Source organism: Patagioenas fasciata, chromosome 1 (assembly GCF_037038585.1).
Source record: "Patagioenas fasciata isolate bPatFas1 chromosome 1, bPatFas1.hap1, whole genome shotgun sequence".
In the NCBI taxonomy this organism is placed as follows: Eukaryota; Metazoa; Chordata; class Aves; order Columbiformes; family Columbidae; genus Patagioenas; species Patagioenas fasciata.
This window is the reverse complement of record NC_092520.1, coordinates 142,715,904-142,742,357: the sequence shown is the minus strand read 5'-3', so window position 1 is coordinate 142,742,357 and position 26,454 is coordinate 142,715,904. Positions and strand designations below refer to the sequence as shown.

Below are 26,454 nucleotides of genomic sequence, written 5' to 3'. Positions count from 1 at the left end.
CCAGAGATGGACCACACTAATCCATGAGAGCTGTGCAAGAAGGTGGCCAGAATGTTTGCCAAGAGCACTAAAGAAATGGGCTGAAGAAAAGCAGGATGATGGGGTCCTGGCTGGCAGGAATGGTCAAATGGAGCAGGTGAATGTGGAAAGGGTGGAGGTGTTTGTCAGGGGGCTCCACAGGGATCGGTGGCTGGGATTGTAAAATTACACAGGATTCAGATTTGCAGATGACACACATTGATGCTGCATAAATTACGAGGGCATGACTGTCGGTCTGCACAGCTCAACCCCTAGGAAACATGGATCCATTTATTGATATAGTTCAATACTTCTGTGGCAGGAGTGCACACAGGCTCTGGAAAGGACAGGCGATGCACATTGTATGAGTTATTTCCATGCAGATGTGTTGCTTTGCAGGAAAGGTACAATCCTGAGGGAGGAGTAAGGGTGTCTACACCAGCGCTGTACTGGTACCAGAAAACTCCAGTGCTGGTAAAATGCTGAAAGGATAGAAAAGGAACAGAGATGCCCTGCTGAAAGGCATGGAGAACTCCTAAAGGAGTTTTGTCTGGTTTATCTGCAAGAGTCACAAATGACAACAAACCAGTAAACACCAAAAACCACACAAAAACCCAAACAAACAGAACAACCACGAAAACCCAAAACAAACAAACCCAAAGACAGCAAACACACACAAAACCACCAAAAAAACCCCACAAAACAAAGCAAACGAACAAAAAATCAACAACAGGAAAAAAACCACAACCAACCAAACAAAAAACCACCAACAAAAAAACACCAAACCAAAACTGAGTATTAAAGAGCTTCTTGATATAGTGGAAATAGGCATGACAAGAACCAGAGGCTGTCAAAAGGAAAGCAGCTGAATTAAATGAAGTTGCACACTTTCAGCCAAGATGATGATTGATCATTGGAATGAGTTCTCAAAATAAGGTATTTTCCCAGGCACTGTCTAGTCAAATGTGTTTAACTGGGGTTTGTGAAGAAGTAAAAGGATAAAATGTCTGTGACATGTCGGCCTAGCTGATGTAATTCTCCTTTACGGGCTTAGCTCAGTAACCCTGTGAAAACTTTATAAAGGTAGCATAGTGTGTTTTAACTTGCTGAAACTGTAGAATGGCCATTATCTTGACTTGAATGAGGAAATATCCAGCTTGGCTTTTGGATTTCACTGGGAATAAATTAGTGTTTATGTAGTTCTTTCTATTAGTATATTTTCATGCTTGCAGGAAGGCACATCTATTCTAAAGCCAAACAAGCATAGAGGTGAGGCATGGCCAAGTGAATCAGCAGCAGACCTGGGAAAAGACCCGGCACCTCCTGGATCCCCGACTGGGACCGACTTGTTTTTTTTTAGGAGGACTCAGCTGTCTGAAATCCAGCATGTTCTGCAGTCCATATAATTTCTTAACTCCAGAAGGCCACACATAACAATATGAATTAAACCTACAATATCACAAAATGATGTTCTGATGAAAAGCATGAGGTAAACAAAGAAGTTACATTTTAATTTTTTGTTTATATATACATATTTTTATATGTATCTAATTTATATATATATATAAAAATATTAGTCTCACATTTACCATATGATTTCTGTGTAAATATAAAGGCTTCTGTAGTGAAGGTGTTTCTCTTCACTGAGGAAGCGCTGTGCTCAGCACTGGCAACACTAACTTACTTAAACTCAGCGGTTTCTGTTACTTGGAACTCATTGAGATTTTGACAGCACCCCTATTTCTTGATGTCTGAGAACGTAGTGCTCAGGACAGCAAACAAATTGGTCTTCTGTTTCCCACGCTGCCAATCTCAAATGCTTATATTCTCTTGAAATTATTCACTTAAATGTAAAAGGTTAGTACTTGCCTCTTGATTTTTGGATTGGGACTTAAATGAAGACAATCCCTTGGTGTCAGCTAAAGCAGCTGCTTCTACAGTATTTATGTGACTTTACAACTGCATGTAAGGAGCCTGAGTAATAGGGCTTTCTGAGGCTTCAGGTTTTGATTTTATGTTCTTGGCACGTGTGCCATTTATATCTCATACCAGGCAGATAAGCATACAGATGCTGAGCAGGCTTCCTTGGGACATGGAGAAATTAGGTCAGCCGCCAAGAAATTTAGATTGCTGATTATAAACAATAGTGGTTAAGATGTATGGAATGGTGAAAATTTGTGTTTAAAGTTCTTTGTATGAGGTATTTTAAAATTGTATGTTGTGTTTAATGGTTGATTTGGATGCCTCCTTTATTGGCTAATGCTGAACAAGTGGCTACAGGGTCTGAATGGAGTCAGCTCCAGACTTTCCTGTGTCCTTGTCCTCACCTGAGATTCTGCAGTGTCCCAGTGACAGCAGGATCATTTGCTATGTATTGAACTGAGCCTGTTGATTTATTTCGTATAATAACCTCATGGCCACCTTCACATGTCCAGCACCATGGCAGTAGAGGGTAGCTGAGATTAATTTGTGAGCCGCAGCACTTGCATGGGAAATCAAGCCCCTGGAAAGTGCTCTTTGTTTTGACCAACCCAGATTTAGCACTTTGCTTTCTGCCATGATGTCTTATGGACAGCTTCTTGCTATTTCTGGAAGAACTGTTCAGAAATTAGTAAAAGAGATGTTACAAATAGAGGTGCTTATGAGATAAGGGCTGAGGTTTTTTTTTTCTTTTTTTCCAAAAGTTACTTGTAATTTGGGTGCCTGCACTGTGAAGCATCTTACCACTCAGATGGGAAGTGGTGGTCCTGCTTGTTATAGCACCCTGGTGAGGAGCGTTTTATAAAGCAAATCCTGTGGTGATGCAGGAAATCAGGCATGCAGAACTGCTGGCTGCTGTAGCAAACGCTGGCTTCTTGGTGTAGCCGGTTCATTCCTCTGAGAGTCACTAGGGACACTCACCTGGGCACGAGCAGGAGCTGCAAAACACGTCCAGCAGACGCCAATGCCGTGGAGAGCGTGTGGAAGTCCATCTGCTGCCTTCCCGATGTCGGATGAGCGCTGCCTCTGTGGGTTCTGGCTGCTGAGAGCTCCTTTCTATCTGGGAACAGGTCACCCCTGTCCTGCCCAGTTTGACCTGTTGAACAGAGGTCTGTATCCTCTGCAGTTTACTGCCTGGCAAAAGACAGAATTTCTTCAATTCCCTGCATTCACTGCATTTGGAATACAGAGTGGCTTAAGCACTTGGCTCAGGGAATGGCTGTGATGGCAATCCATGGTGATCCACCATGCTATAACCCACAGGTTGTACCGCCTGGGAATTCTACCCCAAACTAGTGCATAGGCAACATGTGATTAAAGAAAGGCCCTTTTTTTGTCTTTATCTGTGACAGGATTTCGGGGGACTTCCTGGAAAAGAGCTGTTGTGCAATGGCTTTGTAATTGCTGGGGAGAAGTAGTTCAGCATGTGAATTAATTTCACCAGCAGAAAAAATTGGTGACTGACTTCTGCAAAAGGAGGCTTAAACTTTATTGTTAAGAGGAAATTAAACTCTGCCTGGATTAAAATTAAGGCTGCACAGATATGGAGGCAGAAGAGACTGAGGTGGTGTCTGCTGAGCCTTGTTCTCACCCTGGCATTAGTTAGAGCTGGAATTTTACCCTGCAATTACTCAGTCCTGCATTCACCCTGTCCTCTCGCTGAGTCTTTCCTTCAGACACAGGATGGCTTTTGCTTCATAGGGTATTTCTGGAATCTTGCAAATGTGATGTTTCTGTGTGTTTAGGCATGGAAGTGCAAAATATCACCTTTGTTTATTTGGAGATGAATTTAAATTAGATAACTTCCCTCAGCTGCTCACATCTTATTTTTTTTACAGTAACTCTCATTAGTTTGTGCGATTACATTGCCAGTAGAAAAATCATGGTTAGGAGCTTTAGAAGAAATATAAAAAAAACCCCAAAGGAATGATGATGTATGAGTCTATAGGCATTTTTAAAATCTATTTGTAAGTTTAAAAAATGATGATAGAAAATAGTGCATTCGGCTTTCGTGGCATCAGATGATAGTGTCAGTCTTGAAATATTGTACTGTTTCACTGTTCTTCACTATATTTAAGTCTTGTAGCTTTATCACAGAGGAGCTGAAATAAATACAGTTACTATAGGGCTTAATCTTACTCCATTTGATTTAATCCACATATTCTGACTTTTGTGACAACCTGTTTTCTAACACATCAGCCCTACCCTTCTTTGTCTGCCCTGACCAAAGTAAAAAAAAAGGTTGTGAATTGCCCTGTTTACAGCTTTGTGAACTGGTCACAGTGTTGCAGATATTTCTTAAGCATCTGTTAAAGTACATTACTGTTTTAATAAAAAAAGGTATTTGACAAAGAGAAACAAATGCTTTTCCAGGTATTCTGTCAAGATAGTGCATAGCTTTGACATCTGTTTAGTATACTACTTGTCACCCTATTTTTATTACACACCAATTCAGAGATTAAGCCATGCTGCAGATTTTTTAAGTTTCAAACTATCCTTTACCTTTGTGTACTACATCAGCTGAAGTTTTGTATTTATCTAGTTGCTTCATTTTTTTTAGCATTGGTAGAGCTGTTTCTGCTTTCTGAGATTATTTGGGATTCTTCATTTGCTTGGTTTTAGTTCAACTGTGAGTCTCACATGTTATTGGGTCCAACCAGTACTGTCAGTGTGAAACTTTTAGAGGAGGGATTACGAGAATGTCCCCCATGAGGTACTGATTAGTGGACTTCATCTTCACAGAGACTCCCACCCCAGTGGGCAACAAGAAACAACTACCTGCTAGACAATGTTGAGCATCAGTCAGCCAGCTGAACAGGAGCCAGCAGTGTGCCCAGGTGGGCAAAAAGGCCAACAACATCCTGACTTGTATCAGGAATAGTGTGGCCAGCAGGACTAGAGAAGTGATTGTGCCACTGTACTCGGCACTGGTGAGGCCGCACCTAGAATCTTGTGTTAAGTTTTGGGCCCCTCATCATAAGAAGGACGTTGAGGTACCAGAGAGAGTGCAGAGGAGGGTGAGGAAGCTGGTGAGGGGCCTGGAGCACAAGTCTGATGAGGAGCAGCTGAGGGAGCTGGGGCTGTTCAGCCTGGAGAAAAGGAGGCTGAGGGGAGAACTTCTCACTGTCTGCAACTTCCTGAAAGGAGGTTGTAGCATGGAGGGTGTTGGTCTCTTCTCCCAAGTAACAAGTGATAGGACAAGAGGAAATGGCCACAAGTTGCATCAGGAGAGGTTAAAGTTGGATATTAGGAAAAAATTCTTCCCGGAAAGGGTTGTCAGGCACTGGAACAGGCTACCCAGGGAGGTGGTGGATTCACCATCCCTTGGAGGTATTTAAAAAGTGTTTAGACGAGGTTCTTAAGCACATGGTTTAGTGCTAGAGTTAGGTTATGGTTGGACTGAATGATCCTGAGGGTCCCTTTCAACTGAAATGATTCTATTATTCTATGACATGTTTGGTTCTGAGGGTTTGTGTTAAGAGAAATACATGTGTCTGTATTCCCGATTTTATTAATTTCATTTTTGGTAAAACATACCCATCATAATGAAGCTGCTGTTCAAAACTGAGATGTCCCTGCAGATACCTTTTTCACCTGTTCTCTTTCATATCCCCTGTCCCCCTGCTTCACTTCCACACAAACCCTTCCACGAGGGCTGACCTTGCATGGTTAGCAAAATCGCATCCTGACAAAAAAAAGAAAAACAACGTAGCAGGAAGGTACACAACATGCAGCTTCTGGTGTCAATTTTTTGTTTTGCATTTAAGTACCTTTAGGTAGTATTTTTCAAGGAGATGTGATATTTTCTTAGCAGGTTGAAGTTGAAGTTTACCGGAGAGATTCTAAGAAGCTTCCTGGCCTGGGAGACCCCGACATTGACTGGGAAGAGAGCGTCTACTTGAACCTCATCCTACAGAAGGTAACAGTGATGCTTATCAAATTTTTGAACACTTGTGGAGTATATCAAGAAAACAGGGCTTTTATTTTGCCTTTCAGAGTCTAAATGAACATAAACAGAGATGTTTATTTTTCAGTGAAGCTGGGCTGAATTTTACGCTCTGTAACAAAATTTTGCAGAATGGAAAGTTTTGTCAAGTTTAATAGTTTTTGTGACCGAACAACTCTGTCAGACAAGCAACATTTCTGTTAGAGTTCACAGTATGGGTGCAGCTAAGAAAGGGAACTGCCAAGTGGAAAAGCAGTAAAGGTGTTATGTATTACACTGAGAGTTTGCTGCTCTTGACATCAGAACTTTAATAAAACTTCTTTTTATTGTTGGCAGAAACATGAAGCTAGCACAAATTATTTCTTTAATTAACTCCTAGGTTGTTTAGTTATTGCATATGTTACATTGGTGCTTAGGGAAGCTGAACACTACTATAGTCATTTGAAATCCCTTAAAAGTTTTGTTGATTATGATCTCAGAATGAGGCACTGCTGGCTCATTGCACGCATCCTGGAAAATAAATTGTTTTCATTCTCTCTCCTTCCTCCCAAAAGTCTCATTGCAGAACTTCTCTGCAGAGAGCAGTTTCTGCCTTTATTTGATATTGAACAGTCAGAATTCAGAGATGCTGTTACAGCTGGGTAGAGTGTCCAGAGCTATCATGCTTGCTCTTTACAAGTTTTTCAGTTTGTTCGGCAGGCTACGTTAGTGATTTCTGACCTCTCTAATGTGGGGCTTGTGTTCACTACTGTTTCTATTTTTCGCTTTTCAAAAGGAGGATATATTTTCCACTTCTGCCTTAAAGTGTGCTTATGTGTGTGTCATGCTAATTTCCCCAGCTGGCCAGTAAACTAGTGTTAAACAGTATTGACAGGAGTTTCTTTACCCATAGGTTGTGCACCTCAGCAAGCATCTGTGCAAAAGAATTCAGTATCACTGAGTTAATAAACACAGGCCTGGAAATTGTAGGAGGCTCAGTAAAGAGAATAAAGAAAATGGCATTAGCAAAATATTTTACTTTTTAGCTAGACAGCTGAAAAAAAAAAAGAATGTGTTCTGCTTCATGCACATGAATGTTTTGTCTTTCTGACTCTAAACCTTTATTTCTCTCTCTGGTGCCCTGTTTTAGCTGGATTATGTGGTGACATGTGCTGTGTGCACACGCTCCGATGGAGGAGATATTCACATTCACAAAAAGAAATCTCAGGTGAGATTACTCTGTTATTACTGTGGATAAGAAGCTGGCAAGCAATATTACCTAATTCTAAAAACTATCAAAACCCAGGGCAGTTGTTCTCAGGCTGTGCTCTGGCAGATGCTTCCTTGTGAAGCATCTCAAGTCTTTGTTTAGTGACATTTCCTGCTAGTCATCTAAATGTGAGATCTAAATGCCCTTTATAGCTCCTCTCAAAAAATTGTAAAGACCTCTGCATGCTTTCAAGATTTATATCTTTGCCTACTGGATTTGGGCAGGAGGAGTGCTGGGGGGGAGCATGCCCAGCTGTTAACAAATCTGAGGGGAAACCTGAAATGGCATGAGACCTGAGTTGTGAGAAGCCTTCAGGGTAAATCTGTAATGTACGGCTATTAAATAGTAGACAATTTACTGATTACTAAATTTCTATTTGTTTCATGAGATTCTTATTTTCTCAAACTGCTCATTCCTTCCATCTCCACACCAAAGACTTCTTCCACTTGCTTGTGCACAGCATACAGTTAATCCAGGGTTTAGCATAGTGGAGGAGACTGAATAATAAGCATAGAGGAGGTAGGAACAAGAAACCCCAGATTTCTTAGTTTCCAGCAGATCTTGCAACAACTTCTCCTAGTTGGCAGAAATCCTTCTTTAAAAGGTTCTTGTTGCCTTTAAAAGGCTGTTTTTCCCAGACATTTCCATTCCTTTAGCTCATTCAGCTGTTTTTGTGGCTTTTCCTAAAATAAACTGATGCTCTTTAATCCTTTAATTTTGTTTTACCATTTTAAAATGATTGCTGCTTTGCCTACAAACAAAGCTAGCAATGCCGATTATTGTAGTTGTAATTTTCATTAGTTAGGCACATAATTCCCTTCTGCTGCTGTTGAGACACCACATTACACCACTGATTTAAGCCTTTTATTTCTCATTGCTTTTTCCACTCTTTACTAGTCCAGATTACACCCCCAGTTAACTTCTGCAAAATTCTTTTGAGAAAAATCTGTAAATATTACTTGCAGATTTGAAAACTAGGAGGATGAGGATGCAGGACATGCCCTCTCTGCGTGTGAGCAGCGTTCAAAATGAGGAGGAGATTTTCTGTTCCTCCTTCCTAGAGGCTCCTACTGTGGGGCCGTGTCTAAATTTTTCTTTGTCTCCCTTTTCTAGGAGAAACTCAGCACGCATTAGGACTTTCCTGTACATATTAGTAACATTTCAACATCATGAAGTTGATCTGTGGAGAGAGAAAAAGCAATTCCATATACCATAGAAAGCATATTTGCAGTAGGACATTTAGTTGTAACATACACCATTGAGGCTCTTAGTTTTAAATGAACAGAAGCCAGGAGAAAAGGAGGCTTAGAGGTGACCTCATCACTCTCTATAACTACCTGAAGGGAAGTTATAGCCAGGTGGGGATTGGTCTCTTCTCCCAGGCAGTCAGCAAGAGGACAAGGGGGCATGGGCTTAAACTCTGCCAGGGGAAATTTAGGGTGGATATTAGAAAGAAAGTATTTACAGAGAGAGTGGTCAGGGATTGGAATGGCTGCCCGGGGAGGTGGTGGACTCACCATCCCTGAAGATTTTTAAACTGAGATTGGACGTGGCACTTAGTGCCATGATCTGGTAAATGGACTGGAGTTGGGCCAAGGGTTGGACTTTATGATCTCTGAGGTCTTTTCCAACCCAGTCGATTCTGTGTGATTCTTTTTATTATCTGTATTTAAACGTGCATGTAGGCTTCATAAGTACAAATAAGGAAATCAACCCTCTCAAGAATATCTAAAATCCTACCCTTAGTCATGTTTTGTGTTGAATAGTTTGTAGCAAGAGTATCACAAGCCTGACAATCCAGGCAGATTCAGAGCTTTCAACACATTCCCAGTGGGCTAAGATTTGACAGGTTTCTTTAATTCAAAGCTTTGTTTGTAAACAAAGGTAGAAGCAAAGAAAGCTACGTGGTATGAATTCTTCTCCCTCTTTACCTGCTCATTAATCTTATTGGAATCATAAAATCTAAAGCCTTTAGCTATTTAAACATAGGTTTTTGGGGAGTGAAGTGACCGAAGGAGTTCAGAAAATGCTTCAGAGAGAGGAACGTGCAAGAGGAAGCACAGTGGATAGAGAAAGAAACAGAAACAGAAGAGGAAGATAAATCAAGCACTTGTCCTCCTGAGGGCCGTGCTTCCCATTACTGAGTGATGTTGATCTTATTGTGACACTAAGCAAACAATAACAATGAAATTAACTGTACAAGCAAATAGTGTTAAGTCAGCAACTCTGTGGGAACTTTCTTGCTGTGTGTGCTTTTCCTTTGCGGCGCATTGCAGTAACTTAAAGGCAGCTCATGGTGGTTTTCTCTGCTAATGAAAAGTAGGATACCTTAGCTGTGCCATAGGATGGTGAGAGGTCAGACACGCACAGGGACATTTATTGTGGAGCAACTAGTATCTGATAACTTGCGTGTGAAAACTCGAGGATTTCACTAGTGTTGTCATTATTGCAAACCAAGCTGTAATCAGAAACCAGCTCAGCTTTGCCTGCAGGATGTCCAGCATCTCTAGTGTAAGTGAAAATGTTGGCTGACTGAACAGCATTGGGCTGTGCTGTTTTGGTGGTGCTTGCCTTGTGTTCCACGTGTCCATTCCTGAGTACATTTAACTGAGAAGATGCTTGGTTTTGTTTTGTTTTGTTTTGTTTTTTCCCTGTATCTTTTTCAGCAAGTGTTTGCATCTCCTAGCAAACACCCAATGGATAGTAAAGGAGAGGAGTCAAAGATCAGCTATCCCAACATATTCTTCATGATTGACAGTTTTGAAGAGGTGAGTTCCTTGTTGCAGTAGCAGAGTTTTGTCCTATTCTAGTCTTATGTCCTGATTAGCTGTTTTCTTGTACCTCTTGAGCACATATTCTTGGCTCATTTGAGGGTTATCTTCCAGTAGTTTTTGTTTTATTTGACCATACTATTCCTTTAATGTTTGAAATCTGAGCTTAAAGCTGGGTTTTGGTGTCCGTCTTCAGGATGGGCCAGAGCAAAACAGGCTGTTGTGAGAGCTGCTTGTCTTTGATACATGATTTGCAGTGGGAGCTGCCTGAAGTCTTGTTTTCTGAGGGGCTGGGGTGGAGCTTAGAATTAGCTCCCTTGCTTCCTGCCATTTGCATTGAAACTGCCTTGGGCCCAAGGAGAATCATAGGAATCTGAATGTGTTTGAACTGTAACACCTGCAATTTGCCTTGAAATGTTTCATCTTGCATCTTTGGCAGGTTTTCAGTGACATGACTGTGGGAGAAGGAGAAATGGTCTGTGTGGAGCTGGTGGCCAGTGACAAAAGCAACACTTTCCAAGGGGTGATTTTTCAGGGCTCCATTCGTTATGAAGCACTGAAGAAGGTCTATGACAACAGGGTAAGGTGCTTCTGAAAGACAGTGTTCTTTGCAACAATGATACTCTGACCGCAGTTTTTCTTTGCTGCTGAGGCTGTTAGCTTTTGGACCATCTGCATCATGGTCTGTCTTTTTTGGCTTTGAAAGTTACCTGAAAGCTAATACTTTTGGCTCAGACAGCTGGGAGTATTTAGATCAGGATACATTACTCTCGTGTTTGCAAGAAGGAGTGAAATTGTTAAGCAGTTAAGAGTGTGACACAGGAATGGATCTGAATAACAGAGTTCTGAGAGTCCATTCATTTTCTTGAAAGCTTGTAGATATTTCTAGTTGCTTCAGAGAAGGCATGTTTTGCAGGGAAATCTTAACTTCTGATAACTACCTTGCTATATGTAAAACGTCTTTTTCTTTAGAGTGTTTTGTATTCACAGCTGTTTTCAAAAGACCACTGTAGTTTCACTGCCACAGAAAGAAGCTTTCTTTGATTTCCTAAAGAAGCATGGAATGCCAGTGCTTTCAGCTTCCAATTCTGTACTTAGTGTGGAAGTCAAGAGAGTGCATGAGCCAATAAACTTCTCAAACAGTTGGTTGTGAAGAGAGTCCTGAGAGATTTTTAAGGAACAAACAAAAATAATCCTGGCAATATCTACTGTGACCGTAAATTTAATTTCCTTTTGTTCCTACCCATGTCAGGAGAGGTTCTGAATTAATTCCACTTTTCCCTGTTTTAAATGTGAGTAAATATACTCTTCTAGAAGTTTTCTGAGAGAATATGAAACTGAAATTGTTTATCTGTTGCACCATCATCTTACGGCCTCACACAGCAGCAAGTGGGTAAATAAAATGCATGGGAATGTAGAATCACTAAAGACAACTTAAAAGCCCTGCAGTGGAAAGACAAGATTTGATGTGGTAAAGTCACCTCGTAGCCTAGGAATGTCCTGTTTGACCACACAGCTACTTTACATTGTTTTGTTAGATTAAATAAAATTGTTAGCTCTTCAAATACTTGATCATGGCTGAAGGCAAAACTTGAAGTTTGACCATTCTTTTAACAGAACAGAAGCAGTCTATCTGTGCTTTTGATGGTTACTTGATTCCAGTTGTATCTGTATTAATACTTAGCATAATATGATGAGCATCCTGGCCCTTTCAGGCAATAAACTGCTAAAAGTTGTGATAAACCACATAAACTTATGGATAAGTCCTACTTATTTCACTTGGCAAAACCATGACTGTTTTCATATCGGTCTGTTCCTTTTTTCAGTTCTCAGTTCAGTTTTCAGTTCAGTTGTGTTAACTGGAAAATTGAGCCCTTCTGTCTGTCTGAGAGGGTTCAAAAGCTGTCAGGGTTTTGCGGTGAGCGATGCGACGCAGGTCAGTTGTGCATGGAGGCTGGTTCTTTATGTTTTGACCTTGGCAGTGTGGGCACACAAATGTCCCAATTGATTGCCACAAAGTAGTACCAGAACTGTGCAGTGCGCTTTGCTGATTTGAAGCATCTGGTGTGCGTCTCTTGCTTTTTGGATTGTAACAAGTGTCCGTGCACAGGCTGCGTGGGGCTGTGCACGTACCTGCTTGTGCTCTGGTGTGCCACGTTGTGTGGATCCAGATAAAAACCTTTTGTTTTATCTCGGTGTGCCATTGAATAACTCTGCCTTTTGGATAACTGAAGGAGTTGATTCCTCTCTGAGCCTCTGTTTTTGTATCTGTAAAATTGCTTCCCGTTTGGAGATCACTTCACATTGTGTCTTAAAATGCTTCTTAGGATTGACAGTAATTATAATAATCCACTATGTTTTTGGCTTAGATAACTGCTTTCAGAGATTATTTTTTTTTTTTAATATGGGGATGATATTACATGGTTTTCTCTCATCTTGATGCATTGTAGGTGAGTGTTGCAGCTAAGATGGCTCAAAGAATGTCTTTTGGCTTTTATAAGTATAACAACATGGAGTTTGTGCGGATGAAAGGACCCCAAGGCAAAGGACACGCAGAGATGGCAGTGAGTAGAGTTTCTACTGGTGACACTTCACCGTATGGGACAGAAGAAGATTCAAATCCAGACTCACCAGTGCACGAGAGAGTAAGTAGCAGACAGAAATACTGACTTGAGGTTAAGCATGAACATGTTTTGTTCCAAAGCCAGTAGATGGACCAAAGCTGGGATTAACTCACATCACAGTTCTGAACTTCAGTTTGCCTGTGTATATTTTGAACATACTCAATATATGCAGATGGATTTTTAGCAGCTTCCCTTGACCAAATACTGAATACAGAGATGACTGGATGATTCATACTCTGGAGGAGTGTTTTGTTGAAACAGGAGCAATGTTGATGCCAAGGAAAATGACGATTCTGCTGGTTTTCTATGAAAATTAGTAGATTCCATTTCTGTACAAGATGGGATTTACCTAGAAACGTGGAATTTTTGTATTATGTAGATTGCTTGCTGAATCTCACAGGAAACGGTACTGTTAGGAGATATTGCCACAGGTGAATGCTGCCAATGTGAAGCTCATATAATATTGAAGCAAAGGTTATAGATCTTGATGCAGTACCATATTTAATCATATGTTTAATTTTAACACAGGTACAGTAAAATACCAGTAGAATCAGTCCATAGATGCTGATTTGGCCCTTATTCAGGCCTAAGCCTTATTTTCCATTAAGGCATTTTACCTAGTTAATGGGCATTTGGCAATTCATCTTCAAAATAGCTGCACAGGTGTGTCCTGACTTGGGCTCGGTAGTTCCTGATGAATTCTAGTCTGGTTTCCTGTGTAACAGAGCTAACCTGTGTAGTTTAAAGGTTTGCAGGACTGCTTCTAAAGGTCTCCATGCAAACTGTGTGTTGGGTTGGTTTGTTTGTTTGTGTGGTGGAGTTTTTGTATGTTTGTTTCTGACTTCCTAAAAAGGCAAATGAGCTGCCAACACAGAGCTCATTAACTGGATGTGCTTGCTCTCTACAATGGAGATACAACCTGGAGAAATCAGGCGTGGAGGGACTTCCTGATCTTTTGGCTCCAAGACTTCCAATGTCAACCGGAACATGTCAAAATAGATTTGATAATATGTGATCATTGCTTTTTGCCACTGGTTTTAATGGTGATTTGTGTGTTTCTGGTTTGCCCTCCAGGTGTAATATAAAATGTTTACAGAACTAAAAATAGAGACAAGCACAAATTAGAGATCAAGTGCACTAAAGAGAGGATCAGTTGGGTGGCACTATGCTTCTACTTCTGTTTTGTTTTTTTTTTTTTTAATATTAATGATAGAGAGACGACAGTGCTTCTGTAATGCAACACCAACCTGGCTTGGCTGTCATCCTCGCTCACAAATCACCTCCCTCCTTACTCGTATGGACAGATATGAGCAATATCAGGTGTCATCTGAGGGAGACTCATGGGATTGTTAAATTAACTGTGTGAAGAAGGAAGGATGAGATAGAAGTTTCCCATTAGCAAAGCAGTTATCCCTATTTTTTTATTTGAAATGAAACAATTAAAATATTACTAGCAAAACCAGTACATAAGAACTGCTTTTCCATCCTTTCTGAAATAGGGATGGTTGACTATAATTGTAGTTTACTGGAGAGCACATACTGTTCTGAAGGAAGAATGTCTCCATAGTTTCATCTCTAGCCTGTGTTTCAACATAGACAATTATATCGTTCTGTTTGTTGCTACTTCAACTAACTAAAACATCAGCTTGTTTTTCTCCATCCCGTGTTGAAATATAATCTACATATGTAGCTTTGTAGTTACTTTTGCTTTCTCTGAGAGACTGCAAATAGTAAGATGTAGACATTAACACCTCGTGAATACATTCAACTTTCCATTTAGCTATAGCTTTATTCAGCATGACTGTGGATAAGGGTAGCAGTAAACAATCATTGGAGCTTAAAGAACATTTTTAAAATAAGTACCAAGGCCTCATATATGTTCTGAAGTGGTTTGTTTATTTTCAGGGAATACTGTTTAATTTAATCATCTTGATTTTTTTTTTGTACATTGCTTTCAGTACATTGCCTTCACTATTGTGTCAGCATCTTGGGTTAAGTAATTGCCATGTGACCCTGCTTGGCAGAGACACTGTGACCTTCCACAGTGATCCCATTTGGCATCCTTCTAAGCAGGGAAGCTACTGCCTTGTGTTTGCTGAAGAAATGAAAATGCACAATTTTAGCATGTCCAGTCCAATGTATTCTTAGGCTGTTAAGTCTTCTGAATTTCAACATGCAAAAATAAGATTGACATTCTTGGTGCCTAAATTATTAATTTTGTTCCTTTATATGGCTATAAACCCTTGTTAAAAGTGATCAGCTGAGGAAAGAGGTTTTTCATTATTCACATAACCATTGAGAGAGAAGATATATCAAAATATTATCATCTTGTTGATTGTCTTGAAGCTGAGATGACTATTTGATTGACATTCTCTGGCCACTTACAGCTAGGCACCAGTCGTGATTCTGATTTTTATGCATGTGACAGCCTAATGGCACATATTTGAGACTGATTATTTCTTACTAGAATCATAGAACTTTTTAAACCAGACTTTCTCTAGCATTTCCTCTGTTCCCCTTTCAGGTCACTTCTTTCAGCACACCGCCAACCCCAGAACGCAACAATCGCCCATCTTTTTTCTCCCCATCCCTCAAGAGAAAAGTGCCACGAAATAGAATTGCTGAGATGAAAAAATCCCACTCAGCAAATGACAGTGAGGAATTCTTCAGAGATGATGATGGCGGAGGTGAGAGAAGTAACATCAGCTGAACAGACTTGTCTGGAGAGGGCACAGAGGGATCCTAGTGCTGGATTTTCCAAGAAGTTTGCAGTGTGAAGAAACCTAGCTCCACAGAAAGCCCAGTGCTATGCCACTCTGAAAATGGGGTTGTTCACAGGCTTAGCATCTTTTTGAAGACTGGAGAAAAATAATTCCTATGTATACTTAAAGCTTACCTCCCCTTTTATATAAACCCATTTGAGAGCCACTTGAGCAGGAAAGATCCTCCCCATCTCACAGATACCACACTCTCAGGTGGAGCTCTCCCAGTAATCACAATGTAGTGGGGTAGAGTGTGCTCTCATGGACAAGTTCTTTGAATTCCCTGATTCGATCCAGAGTTGGGGAAAGTTGGTGAAAAGATATTTACTTCAACTGGCTTTGAATCAGTTCTGAACCTTCTAAAAGAAAACCTAACAAATTTGTTTATACAATGGTTTAACGCCTTGTGGAACTCTTCCTTTGAATTGTAGTTACTCAATATGAAACAAGCATCAACACAAAAAATGGAGTCTGATTCGGTATATAGTGTATCAATCCGACCATATTGCAGTTTTGTAAGGTGGGAAACTTGAAAGTGTCAAAGTCCAAACTGCTTTTAATATGATTAAAAACAATTCGGTAGAAAAGCCAAAAAAAACTTAAGTATCTGTTGGCGTGCTAATAGATAACACAAAGGTAATTTCCAGATCACAAGTTCTGTTTGTAATAGTGAAGGTATTGCCCATTAGTGGTACTGGAGCCGCTTAGCTAATGAGAAATTGCACATTAAAAAACAAGCTTAATTGATAAAGTTTAATTCAAATTTTGTACAACTTATACTGGTTGTAACTAATTCAGGGTTCCATCAGCACAAACCTTTCCTCATCTCTTTCTCCTTAATTTGCCTCAAAGCATCTGTTACTTCAAATGAGAGGTGTTTTAGCATGTTTTACTAGGCAAGGAGTAGGGCTTGGGTCAGTTACTATGCAGTGCGGGGAGAAGGGCAGCTTTCCCAGGTGGAGTCTTGCTTTTGATATCTTTCTCCTGGAGGCTGCACAGGGTAGAATGGAGTTCAAGACATTTATCCAGCACCCCCCGTGGGTGGTGGTAGTTTCTGCTCAGTATTGTTTTGCAGGGCCTGATCCTAGCATACTTAATCGTAATGATGAACATTCTTATTATTCTCATTTTGTCTTCCTTCTAAGCCATTTACAGAAGTAAACAAATTCCAGGTTTTCCAGACATTTCATAGCATGCATATGAAATACCAGGAAGTGTGGTTTCACTTAGTCATAAATGCTTTGACCTTACTGTTCCTGGTCCTAAAAATAGAGAAATATTTTAACAGCTTATGCTAGGAAGCTGGAGAAGTTACTAAAATGAGATCTTCTTACAAATTCCAGAAACCTGAGTGTCCTACCAGTGTTTGCTCAGGAACTGCAGTGGTGAATTTTCGTTTCAGAGTGGGAAAGCTGACTTCAGTTCACCTACTGATGGGGTTTTGTAGAATAGTGGTTTAGCACTGCTGCCAGCTGCAGTGTAAATGTTCTGCTGGGCAAGGTCTGAGTAATTAAAAAAAAATACTGATAATAGTGACCTGCATGTGATTTCTCTAGACAATGACTAGTAGGCTTTTCTTTTTTTGACTTTCAGAAGCTTTCATTGGGTCTTCCAGTAAAATGCAGGAAGCGTAATGACTCTAAGCTTACTGTCTTCTACCTTTACAGATCTGCACAATGCAACAAATCTGAGGTCGCGGTCCTTATCTGGAACAGGACGGTCTCTGGTGGGCTCCTGGCTGAAGCTGAACAGAACAGATGAAAACTTTCTACTCTATGCACACTTAACTTACGTCACTTTGCCATTGCATCGAATTTTAACAGGTACATTTTAACTTGTATTATTCATAAACAGAGCATCCTTTGATTCCAAGACAGCCTTCCGCGTCGTGGTATTTCACTGTTAAGACAGAGGAATGAGTATTTCTCTGTAGGGAAAATACTGTAGCAGCAAATGCGTAAGAACAAGTGGAACGGTGTCAGCCTTTTTCTCTGGCTTTGGGCCGGTTTTGCTCGGTGACAATTCAAACAAGTTGATAAAATGTTGTAACAAACTTCCAAAGGAACACTAGTTGCTTTAATACTGGAATTCAAGCTTCGTCCATCTCAGGGGTGCAAGGCGACTCGTGAGCCCATCCACTGACAGCAGTAGTTGTAGCAGAGACCTGTGACTGAGACGGTGACAGAAGGGCAGCTCTGGAGTTTGGAGTGACCTCCTTTGTCAGTTTGGACTCTTAGATCTCGTTTCTGTGTGTCGTGGTTTAACCCGAGCTAGCAATACAACCAGGATAGCTGCTCACTCATCCCCTCCCCCAAACCCCCCAACAGGGGAGAGAATCAAAAGGGAAGGGAGAAACTTGGACTGAGATAAACACAGTGTAATAAAATAACAAAATACTAACTACTAGTAATTATATACATATATATATATATATATAAATAAATTTAAAAAAATGAAAGATACTCAGGGCAATTCCTCACGAACTGTGTCCACAACTGAGCAGCCAGTCCCAGCAAGCCACAGCTGGTCCTAAAGCTGATCCCAGAGAGAGAAAAAGAGATGAAAAAGGCAGAAAAGCCCAGAGGCCGCTGCAGGATGGCAAAAGGCTGAAAACACCTGAAAACAAAACCAATCTGTTACACAATGGTTATTTGCAGACTTTTCCTGAAAGGTAGCTAAGAGGAGAGGAGCTGGGAAATCTCTTGTTGAACAGGTTAATCTGCTGCTGAAAGACATGAGAAGATAGTATGGGTATTAATGTCATCAGTTTTACGATGCTAGTGCAATAGTGATAGAACTCAGAGCCTGTTGCAAAGGTACACTGGCTCTTACTCTACAGAGAAGGAAATTGTAGCTGGTAAGGTAGAGGTGGAAATTACACTTAGCAAAGAGGTGTTTCTACTTTTGCCCTTTCACTGCACATAGGGATTGATTTCAATTTAGAAGAAATTATGGATTCCAGTAAAAATTGATCCTCAGTAATTAAGGGTGGATTTTGAACAATGTTTCAGTAAAAAAACATAATTACTCCTTATGATAATTGTGTTCATAATCTTACAGCTAGTTAGCTGGTGTTATCAAGCTCACTCATTCTCCCACCACACGCATTTTGGAGTTCACAGAAGATGTATTGTTCCTGCTGGCATTTAATATTCACTCAAGTGGGTGGCGTAAATGCCTCCATGCTCAAATATTTGCTTTGAGCTTGAACATCCTTTCTCAGATTTAATTTATTTAACATGCTGTTGCAGGAACTGGTGTATATGTTGAGATGCACAGAAGTAGGACATGAAATGTCTGGGCTGTAAGGCAGAATTTTAATCTCCAGTTTTTCACTACCCATGTTTGCTTTAGCTCGGCACATCAGGTGGAGCCCATTTCCAGTGTCTTTTTGTAATTAATGCATTTGCGCCAGCGGCAGCTTTCCAGCAAGTGGGAGCATTACATGTGGGGCAGGGTGAAGTGGAAAAGATGCTCATCTCTCTTGGGTAGTTTAGGAAGCCTGTACTAAGAAATTAAAATCCTAGTGATAGTCATTGAAGTACATTTTAAAATGTCTGTAGTTTATACATATTGATAAGACTTCCTTTGCTCTAAGCCTTCTCTTCATGCTAGATAATCCCGGTTTGGTCACCCTCTCCTTGTATGTCAGATGCTCCAATCCCTGAATCATCTTTGCGGCCCTTTACTGAACTCACTCTGCTGTATTTCATTCTTTACAAGTGTGGCTCAAGGCCTCTGGAGCCGTGGATCAATTTTTACTCACATCATCCTCTTTGTGCAGTTGTGTGTGATCAGCCTGTTAATTAAGCATGTGCTCCCTTTTCCCGTGTTCTTTATTCTGTGTGTAGCCTTGGAAAGGACATAGCGGCCTGGTTTCTAGGTATTTCTATGTACTGCCATGCCAGTATGTTGGGTTTAGTGTCCACATTTGGAAAGATGCCTGTTATTATTACAGATATTTTATAGGCTCATATTCTGTCACATCTGCATGATATGGAGCTGAGGAGACAATAAAATGTTTTTTTGTGGCAGCTGAGTGCAGAAATGTAGCCTTTGGGCTCTAGAACTGATGAAACAATTGAATTATTTGTGCCCACATTTTCAGAGCCAAAAGTCTCTTTAGGGGGCCTTGAGGATGGTGTATTTTTCCCTTCAAGAAAGGGAAACCCCTTGGCATCTCCAGTCATGGCACTTGTTTATCTAGAAGATTACACCATTCTGCATCTGACACGTTGCTTCATCCTGCTATAAATGATGTTTAGTAGATTAGCTGTCATCTCTATGTGATGGGCTATATTTGTGGCTTACAACCTCTCAAGTGGGATGCAGCTGGGGAGGAATTAAATTGGATTTAGGCAACAGCCAAAGTTGCATGCTTGTTGTGTTTTAAATTCCTTTAGTGGTGTAACAGGGACTGTGCCGCAGTCCACAATTGCATCTTCGGTTCTTTGTGCTTTCTGATGCTGCGACTCCTTCCAGGAGCCTCCTAAGTTTTCTATATCTCTTTGTTTCTCTCCCTTGCCCAGATATCCTGGAAGTGCGGCAGAAACCAATTCTGATGACATAGCAGAGAGCGGGCACTGCCTTGGAGCCTTGTTGCCAAGTGCCTCACCACAGCGGTTTTCTGTGCTAACACTACCATCTAGTGTCAAGAACATAAACCTCCGCAGGAAAAAGGGAAGTCCAAGAATACCAGCCGATCAAAAGTGCCTCTTTCTTCCTTCCTCTGCTGTCATACACCATATGCACACTTGCAGTACATCGCTCGAGAGTTTCTGACTGGAAGAGGACTTTCAGCAAGATAAAACGAGAAGGGGCTGTTCTTAAAATGAGTCAACGCTTCATGGACAGTTTGTTACTGTGTTTACTTTATATAACTGAGAAACCAACGATATGTACAAAATGTGTAAAACTTTATATTCTTTGAGAGATACAACCTGGGAATTTCATAATGATGTACTAATGAACGTCGTTCCATAGACTCTGGCCCGTACACTGTCCTTGTCGGTTTGGCTTAACGTGTGTGTGAGCGTGTGTGTGTGTGGGGATTGAAGGGATGAGGGAAACATTTCCTACTGTGGGAGGAAAAGGAAAAAAGATGCTACAAGGGTACGTTGCTATTTTGGTACGTGCAGCGGGTCAGGTCAGAGCTTAAAAGAGGCTGAAAATGTTCCCATTTGTTCATGTGTCAGTGTTAGGACAGGTGAACTCTGCTTACAGATTATCCATATCTACCAAAGAACAGCAACATTTTCATCCTCAAGAACTGGCCAAGAAAATGAGCCAGTGAAAGGCAGGCTAAAATGTGCTGCTATAGTAAAGCCAGGGTTCATATCCAGTACTAATGCTGCTTATCTCTCTCTGTTAGCTGAGTTGATACAAGTTTGAGTCCAAAGTGGAAAAATAGGAGACCATAATTGGACTCCAAAACCTAAAAACCTTACCAATAAGCAACACCCTCCTGCATGCACTGAACTTCAGAGTATGTAGAGTCGTCCTTGAGTTTGTAGCCAAGGAGGGCATGAGAGCTGATTAATGGTTGGGCAGCTTGCCCGGATTCTTCATCTCCTGGTGGTGTTTTTCTGTATTGTTATGTGCTGAAGCGCAGAGAGTTTTCTTAAAAGACAGAAGATTGAAATGTAATTTTGCTCTGAAAAGTGACTACAAATTGCACAGTGGGAGGTCTGAAAAATGGTGTGTCAGGAGCTCTCAGGAAAAAAGCCTTATGTTTACAGGTAAAATGCAGCTTTCTCTAAATAGCCAAACTCTGCTGTCCGTGACATTTGAAAGCTAAATGGTTGAATACTGAGACTACTACGGTCTGGTTCACTGTTTTGATACGGGAACCAGTCAATACTTCAATTTATTTACGCCTGCGTGACTGGCACAGCAATGGGTGGGGTAGCGTGCCGCTTACAGCACGTGAGACTCCAGTACACGCACAGAGGGAGAGCAAAGATGCCATTTTTGTCACTTTTCAGACTCCGAGCACCTAAACTTAATGCTGTTGCCACAGTAACCAAATGGCATGTGCTCTGAGCCTGGACCTTAGTCTCCCTCATACTCAGCCTTTCCCAAAGTGCTTTGCTGTTATTCTCTCAACAGAGAGGATAATGGCACAACCTCTCAAATAGGACTTTCTGCTTTTTTTTTTCCTCAGGCCAGGTTCCATGTGAATAGCTCCCCTTCAGCAAAAAGGTAGACTAACTTCATCATTCAGTGCAGCGCGGTGAATCCAGCATGGTGAGGAGGTCTTTTTTTCATTTGAGGCTAAGCCTAGCAGCAGTCGCCTTTGCACAGATCGATGGCATTTCTAACATGGGCAGCACAAGTGCATGACAGGGGTGGCTGACCAGTTTTTAGCTTGCTTCGAATGCATTGCAACAGCGTTAGAAAAACGTTCGCTTTGTCATTGTCAGCACAGTCACATTTCACGTTGCAGCCTTTGAACTTTGCTCCGCGGGAGCGTGTGGTTGTGCCCGTGTGCGTGTGAGGGTGTCTGCACAGTCAAACCTGAGGCGGGTGATTGGGGTGCCTGGGCTTGCGTCCTGAGGTGGAGTCCTAAATGAGCAGCTGAAGTGCCCTCTTCAGGAACTTGCTGGGCAGCCTTGATGCTTACCAGAGATCCCTGGGTTGTGTGCCTCATGTTGGTTGTTATCAATATTCTCCCTGTGCCCATGCTGAGAATTGAACCGCTCTTCAGGTGGAAGACCGGTTGTACTCTGAAGCCTCTCAAGATGCTCCTTATTCTACACTTACATACTGCTGGGCTGGGCAAATCAATGCTTGGTTTTCCTTTAAGTATTAATTGGGGAGGAAAGGGGGGGAGGATTAATATTTGTACTACTAGTGACAATTGATACCTTTCAGTCAAACAGCCAGAGGAATAACACAAGTGAAAAGGAAATGTATCCAGATTGGAACCAAAGTGGTAGGTGCCTGAATACCTCTCAGTCGACAGTGATTTGTAATGCTTTCTTGATACCATGTGTTACGTTTAGGTAGCTTAATTTCATGTGGTCTGAAAGACTGGGCAAATCTTGCTGCATAGGATTTCAGAGCAAACGAAGAATTACTCCAAACTAGTACATTAGTACAAAGGCAACATTACAGAAAGGACATTTCAGATCCCAAATCTATTACGCAGGAGGTACTGTCTGCTTTGTTACATCTACATGGGTGGATTTTGATGTGTAGTTTTTGAAGGGCTGCAACGTAAGCGTCCTGAAAAAAAGCCAATGTATTTCTTGTATCTTGCTAGTGGATATGCTATAGGTAGGTCAAAGACTCACCTTTTTTAGTAGAAAAGGGCTACAGGTGTGCCCAGATGGACATTCATAGAAAACAGAGGTCAGATAGTCTACTGAATGTCAATAGTGCTTTTTGGAAACAAATAGATGTGCCAGATTCTCAGTTATTCCTCTCTAAACAACTGACTTAGACTTCTCATGTATAGCCCCTGGTTCCTACTTTCTGTCTTCAAGTGATGGAAAACAAATCCTATGTTTTGTTCTGCTTTTAAACAAACCTTGAAAATTGTGATGTGTTGTCCTTGTATAGACAGACAGGGAAGAGTTTTGCTTGGGTCAAGGTGGTACAGCTGGGCCCGTTGCATGGTATTGCACTATAGCAAAAAAGAAAAGGGAATGTTAATAGGAACCTCTCACCCTTTTAATTTGGAGGGGCTTTTAATTCTGTAGCTCCGAACAGTAAACCATTTTGACCCTCTGTTGGCCATTTAAATAATTGCTGAGGAACGAACTGGCATGTTCTGCATGCCAGAACAGCTGTGGCTGTCGATGTCTCAACTATTGGAGTATGGTGGTTTTCTTTAATTGTGTTGATGCTTGAGAATGCAGCTCAGTTAATGAATTTGAGAAGCTTTGCAGAACAGCTTTATTTCTTTACAGAATCCCAGCATACCTCATTATTCACTTAAATCTTTCCATCTTTCTGCCCATTCACTCCCTTTGAAGACAGAGGCTTACCACTTGAACCTCTCCATAGATGATGCACATTGATAGATGTCAAATGCAAGGATGTAAATCTATTCACCCTTAACAGCTTTTTCACTGCTATCAATTTAACAAGTAAAAAGCCTTTGTTTCTAAACAAAGATCTTAAATCAGTTGTTTTGTATTAGCAGATTAATACTCTACCTTAGGGATCACCACATATGTGAAATTGCATTCTCTCGTTGCCAGCCAGCACAGGGTGGGTTCCAGGTCTCCTTGTTAAAGACGACAATGTTTTCAGAAACACCACAAATCTTTCAGCTGTCTTGGATAATCCGGTTTGTGTGGGTTCATGTTCCTTTTCTTTTTATTCTCCTGGTCTTCATTGTTTACAAGAATTGAGCACATTGGGCTCTGGATCACTGTTACTTGGTTTTTGTTTCTGGACATGGTGTCCTCTTCTGAAACGATAATTGTTTGCAGGGTTGACTTTCCACAGTAGAATAGTTTTCCCAAAGTCTATTCTTACACCAAGTTTAAATTAAAACAGTGAAGTCCTTGGCTCTCCAGATAGATTTCTTCTGGCAGACCCTCACGTACAGAATCCCATCTGGTCACTGGGGATGTGAAGTCCACGTAAATAGTCTACGCTTTTAGACTATTGACCTGCTTCTTCCAATCATTATTTTTTCCCTTTCAAGATGATTGCTTGCCTCGTATTTTGTAGTCTAAAGCCTCCCCTTATTAAAGATAGATGTAAAATAAAATCTTCAGAAGTGCCTAAACCCTGTTGTTATCCAGTGGGGTTTAAGAACAAATTTTTATTTAAGGAATGAATAGTCTTAAATTCTGTCTGTATTATGTGTAGCAACATCAAGAAAGTTAATAGTTCTCGGAAGAACTGGCCGTCTCCTACGGACTCACCCTTCGTGTTTGAAAGACTCGTGGTCTCCTAAGGTCATGGCTGAAAGCTCTGGAAAATGGATTTCTGGTGATCACAGCAGTCAGATGTCTGCGAATGCCTTATCTTGTTTTGTGAGGTATGACTGAAAGTGTGTGGTGCTGGTGTGTAGGAATTCTGTGTCACAAATAGGTGCGGTAGAATCCAGTTAAAGGCATTGTGAAATAAGTAGCTTTTACACCAAACCTTAAACGAAAGAGTATTTTGCACCAGAATGTAGCTGTTTGGATGCTTGGTCAAGATAATACAAGGCTGCAAGCAGGTTACAATGTTGAACATTCTCTGTGTAAATATATAAATACTCTCCACCTCATTTTATCAGACTAACACATGTTGCATGGTTTGGGGTTTTTTTTTGCCTCATTGATCATCGGTGTTGATTAAAAGATGATGGGTTGAAAATCACGCTGGCGCTGTACCAAGCCCTTTGAACAAAGAGCAAGGAGAACCTTTGTGCACCAAAAATGGAGTTGACTTTGCGTACGGCAGCAGTGCAGAAAGCGTTGGACCCTGCAGCCAATAAACAGACCTCTTAAATGACCGTGAATTTGTTTAGTAGTGTTTTCTCTCCTACTCTGCCTAGTGGTGGCTTTCTTACTGGTGTATTTCTTACTGGTGGCAAGAATAAACAGCAGAATAACGCTCTGTGGTAGTCAGGGTAAGCATTGCCAGACAGACCCTCATGAGGCAAAGCTGCCTCTTCACTCTTTGTTCTTACTCTTTGAGCCAAGCCCAACTTCTGACTCTGCTGAATCTTTCAATGGTCAGCCTCTGACACCTTGCATTGTGTAAGTGGGAAGGTTAAAAGTCAATGCACTGCTTAATTTGTTTACACAGGCTTTTTTTCTTTTTCCTTTAGATGCTAGCATTAAAAAGAAAAGGAAAAAGAAAAAAAAAAAAGAAAAAAGACCTAAACGGATCTGTGTTTTGTTTGAAACTTAATTAGGTGGCCATTAACATTTAGGTTTGCACAGTGTATCATATTGAGAGACTGATGGTTGTAATGATTTCTTCCTGATAAATTCTGGAAAAAATTCAGTATGGGTTTGTGTAATGTTGTAAAAATGAGATTGCCCTTTAGCTCTCAACCGCTTATACTGCCTCAAATTGTGCAAACCAACATTGAATTGGTTCTGGTTTAAAGACCTGCAAGGTACTCCATCCTCCTCTACCTGGTTTTTGTGACTGAGATTTCACAGTACGCTTCTTTGGGGGATTTTTCTATCTAAATTAGTTAAAATGAAACACTCATCAAACAAACCTTACGAACTATAGGTGAGGGGTGACTTGCTGATGATTCCTTTTCACAGAATCCCAGAGCAGGACTGTTTTATGAAGCTGTGTGTGGTGTAACATCATCTCTGCCGAGCCCGGCGTGGCAGCTTGGAGATGCCTGGTATGTTAGGCAAAACTGAAAAATAGAGCTTAGGAAGGGGAACGGGGTATTTTAGTTCTTTATATGGATATTTGAGCGGATCGCTGGCAGTCTTGTTATGTGCATGCATGTGTAACCAGACAGGAATCTTAACTGATTGGGAAACACAAAAAATGGCTGAGAAACAGTGTGATTTTCCTTGAACACTTGAAATCGAAAGCTTTTGAAAGCAGCAGTAGTGGAGAAAGCCTTATTTAAAACAGTACAAAAGGCAAAGAGCAGCAGAGGTTGACAAATCGTAGTCATATCCCTCACCTGGTTAGTTAATCTTTCAACGTGAGTTAGTGACAGGAAAAGTGGACCTGGTTTTGGTTTCAATCCAAATGCTGGTGGGACAGAAGACGGCCACATACATCTTTGAAAAGCTTTCACAACTTTAATGAATTAATTTCATTAGTATGCTAAAAGAAATTTTTATTTTATTTTTTTTTAACAGTGTGGCAGTATATCTTGTTCAATAGAGTCCCTGCTTTGGGGAGCTGAGTTAACTCAGGTCATTTTGTCCTGGAGTGTTGTGTCTTGCCTGTCCTCATTTGGAGAGAGAAAATACCATAATAATGCTTTGCACACAGTTTTGTCATCAAGGTCTGATTTTACACAGTAAAATCACGCTTTGGAGGCTGAAGAAAAAATACACATCTTTGCTAGCAAATAGTTTTGTGTGTGTTCCTGTCAGAAATGTTGTTCCCAAAACTAGTAATTAAAATGTTAGGTGTGAGTACACTCGCAAAGCTGCTGAACATCAGGCAA

General features: G+C 40.9%; 1 protein-coding gene across 2 annotated transcripts in view; it reads left to right on the top strand.

Moving 5' to 3' along the window:
- KIAA0930 (KIAA0930 ortholog) overlaps window positions 1-24,810 on the top strand; it is a 96,806-nt gene extending 71,996 nt beyond the window's left edge. The window contains exons 3-10 of one of the 2 annotated variants that reach the window (XM_065844209.2): window positions 5,813-5,917; window positions 7,074-7,151; window positions 9,860-9,961; window positions 10,404-10,544; window positions 12,415-12,609; window positions 15,113-15,275; window positions 17,018-17,173; window positions 19,880-24,810. In XM_065844209.2, the coding sequence (XP_065700281.1) occupies window positions 5,813-5,917; window positions 7,074-7,151; window positions 9,860-9,961; window positions 10,404-10,544; window positions 12,415-12,609; window positions 15,113-15,275; window positions 17,018-17,173; window positions 19,880-19,920 (981 nt within the window). In that variant the 3' untranslated portion in view covers window positions 19,921-24,810. Of the gene's footprint in view, window positions 1-5,809; window positions 5,918-7,073; window positions 7,152-9,859; window positions 9,962-10,403; window positions 10,545-12,414; window positions 12,610-15,112; window positions 15,276-17,017; window positions 17,174-19,879 lie in introns of both variants that reach the window. The other variant, XM_065844199.2, reaches the window with a different exon arrangement.
- Window positions 24,811-26,454: the final 1,644 nt, after the last annotated feature.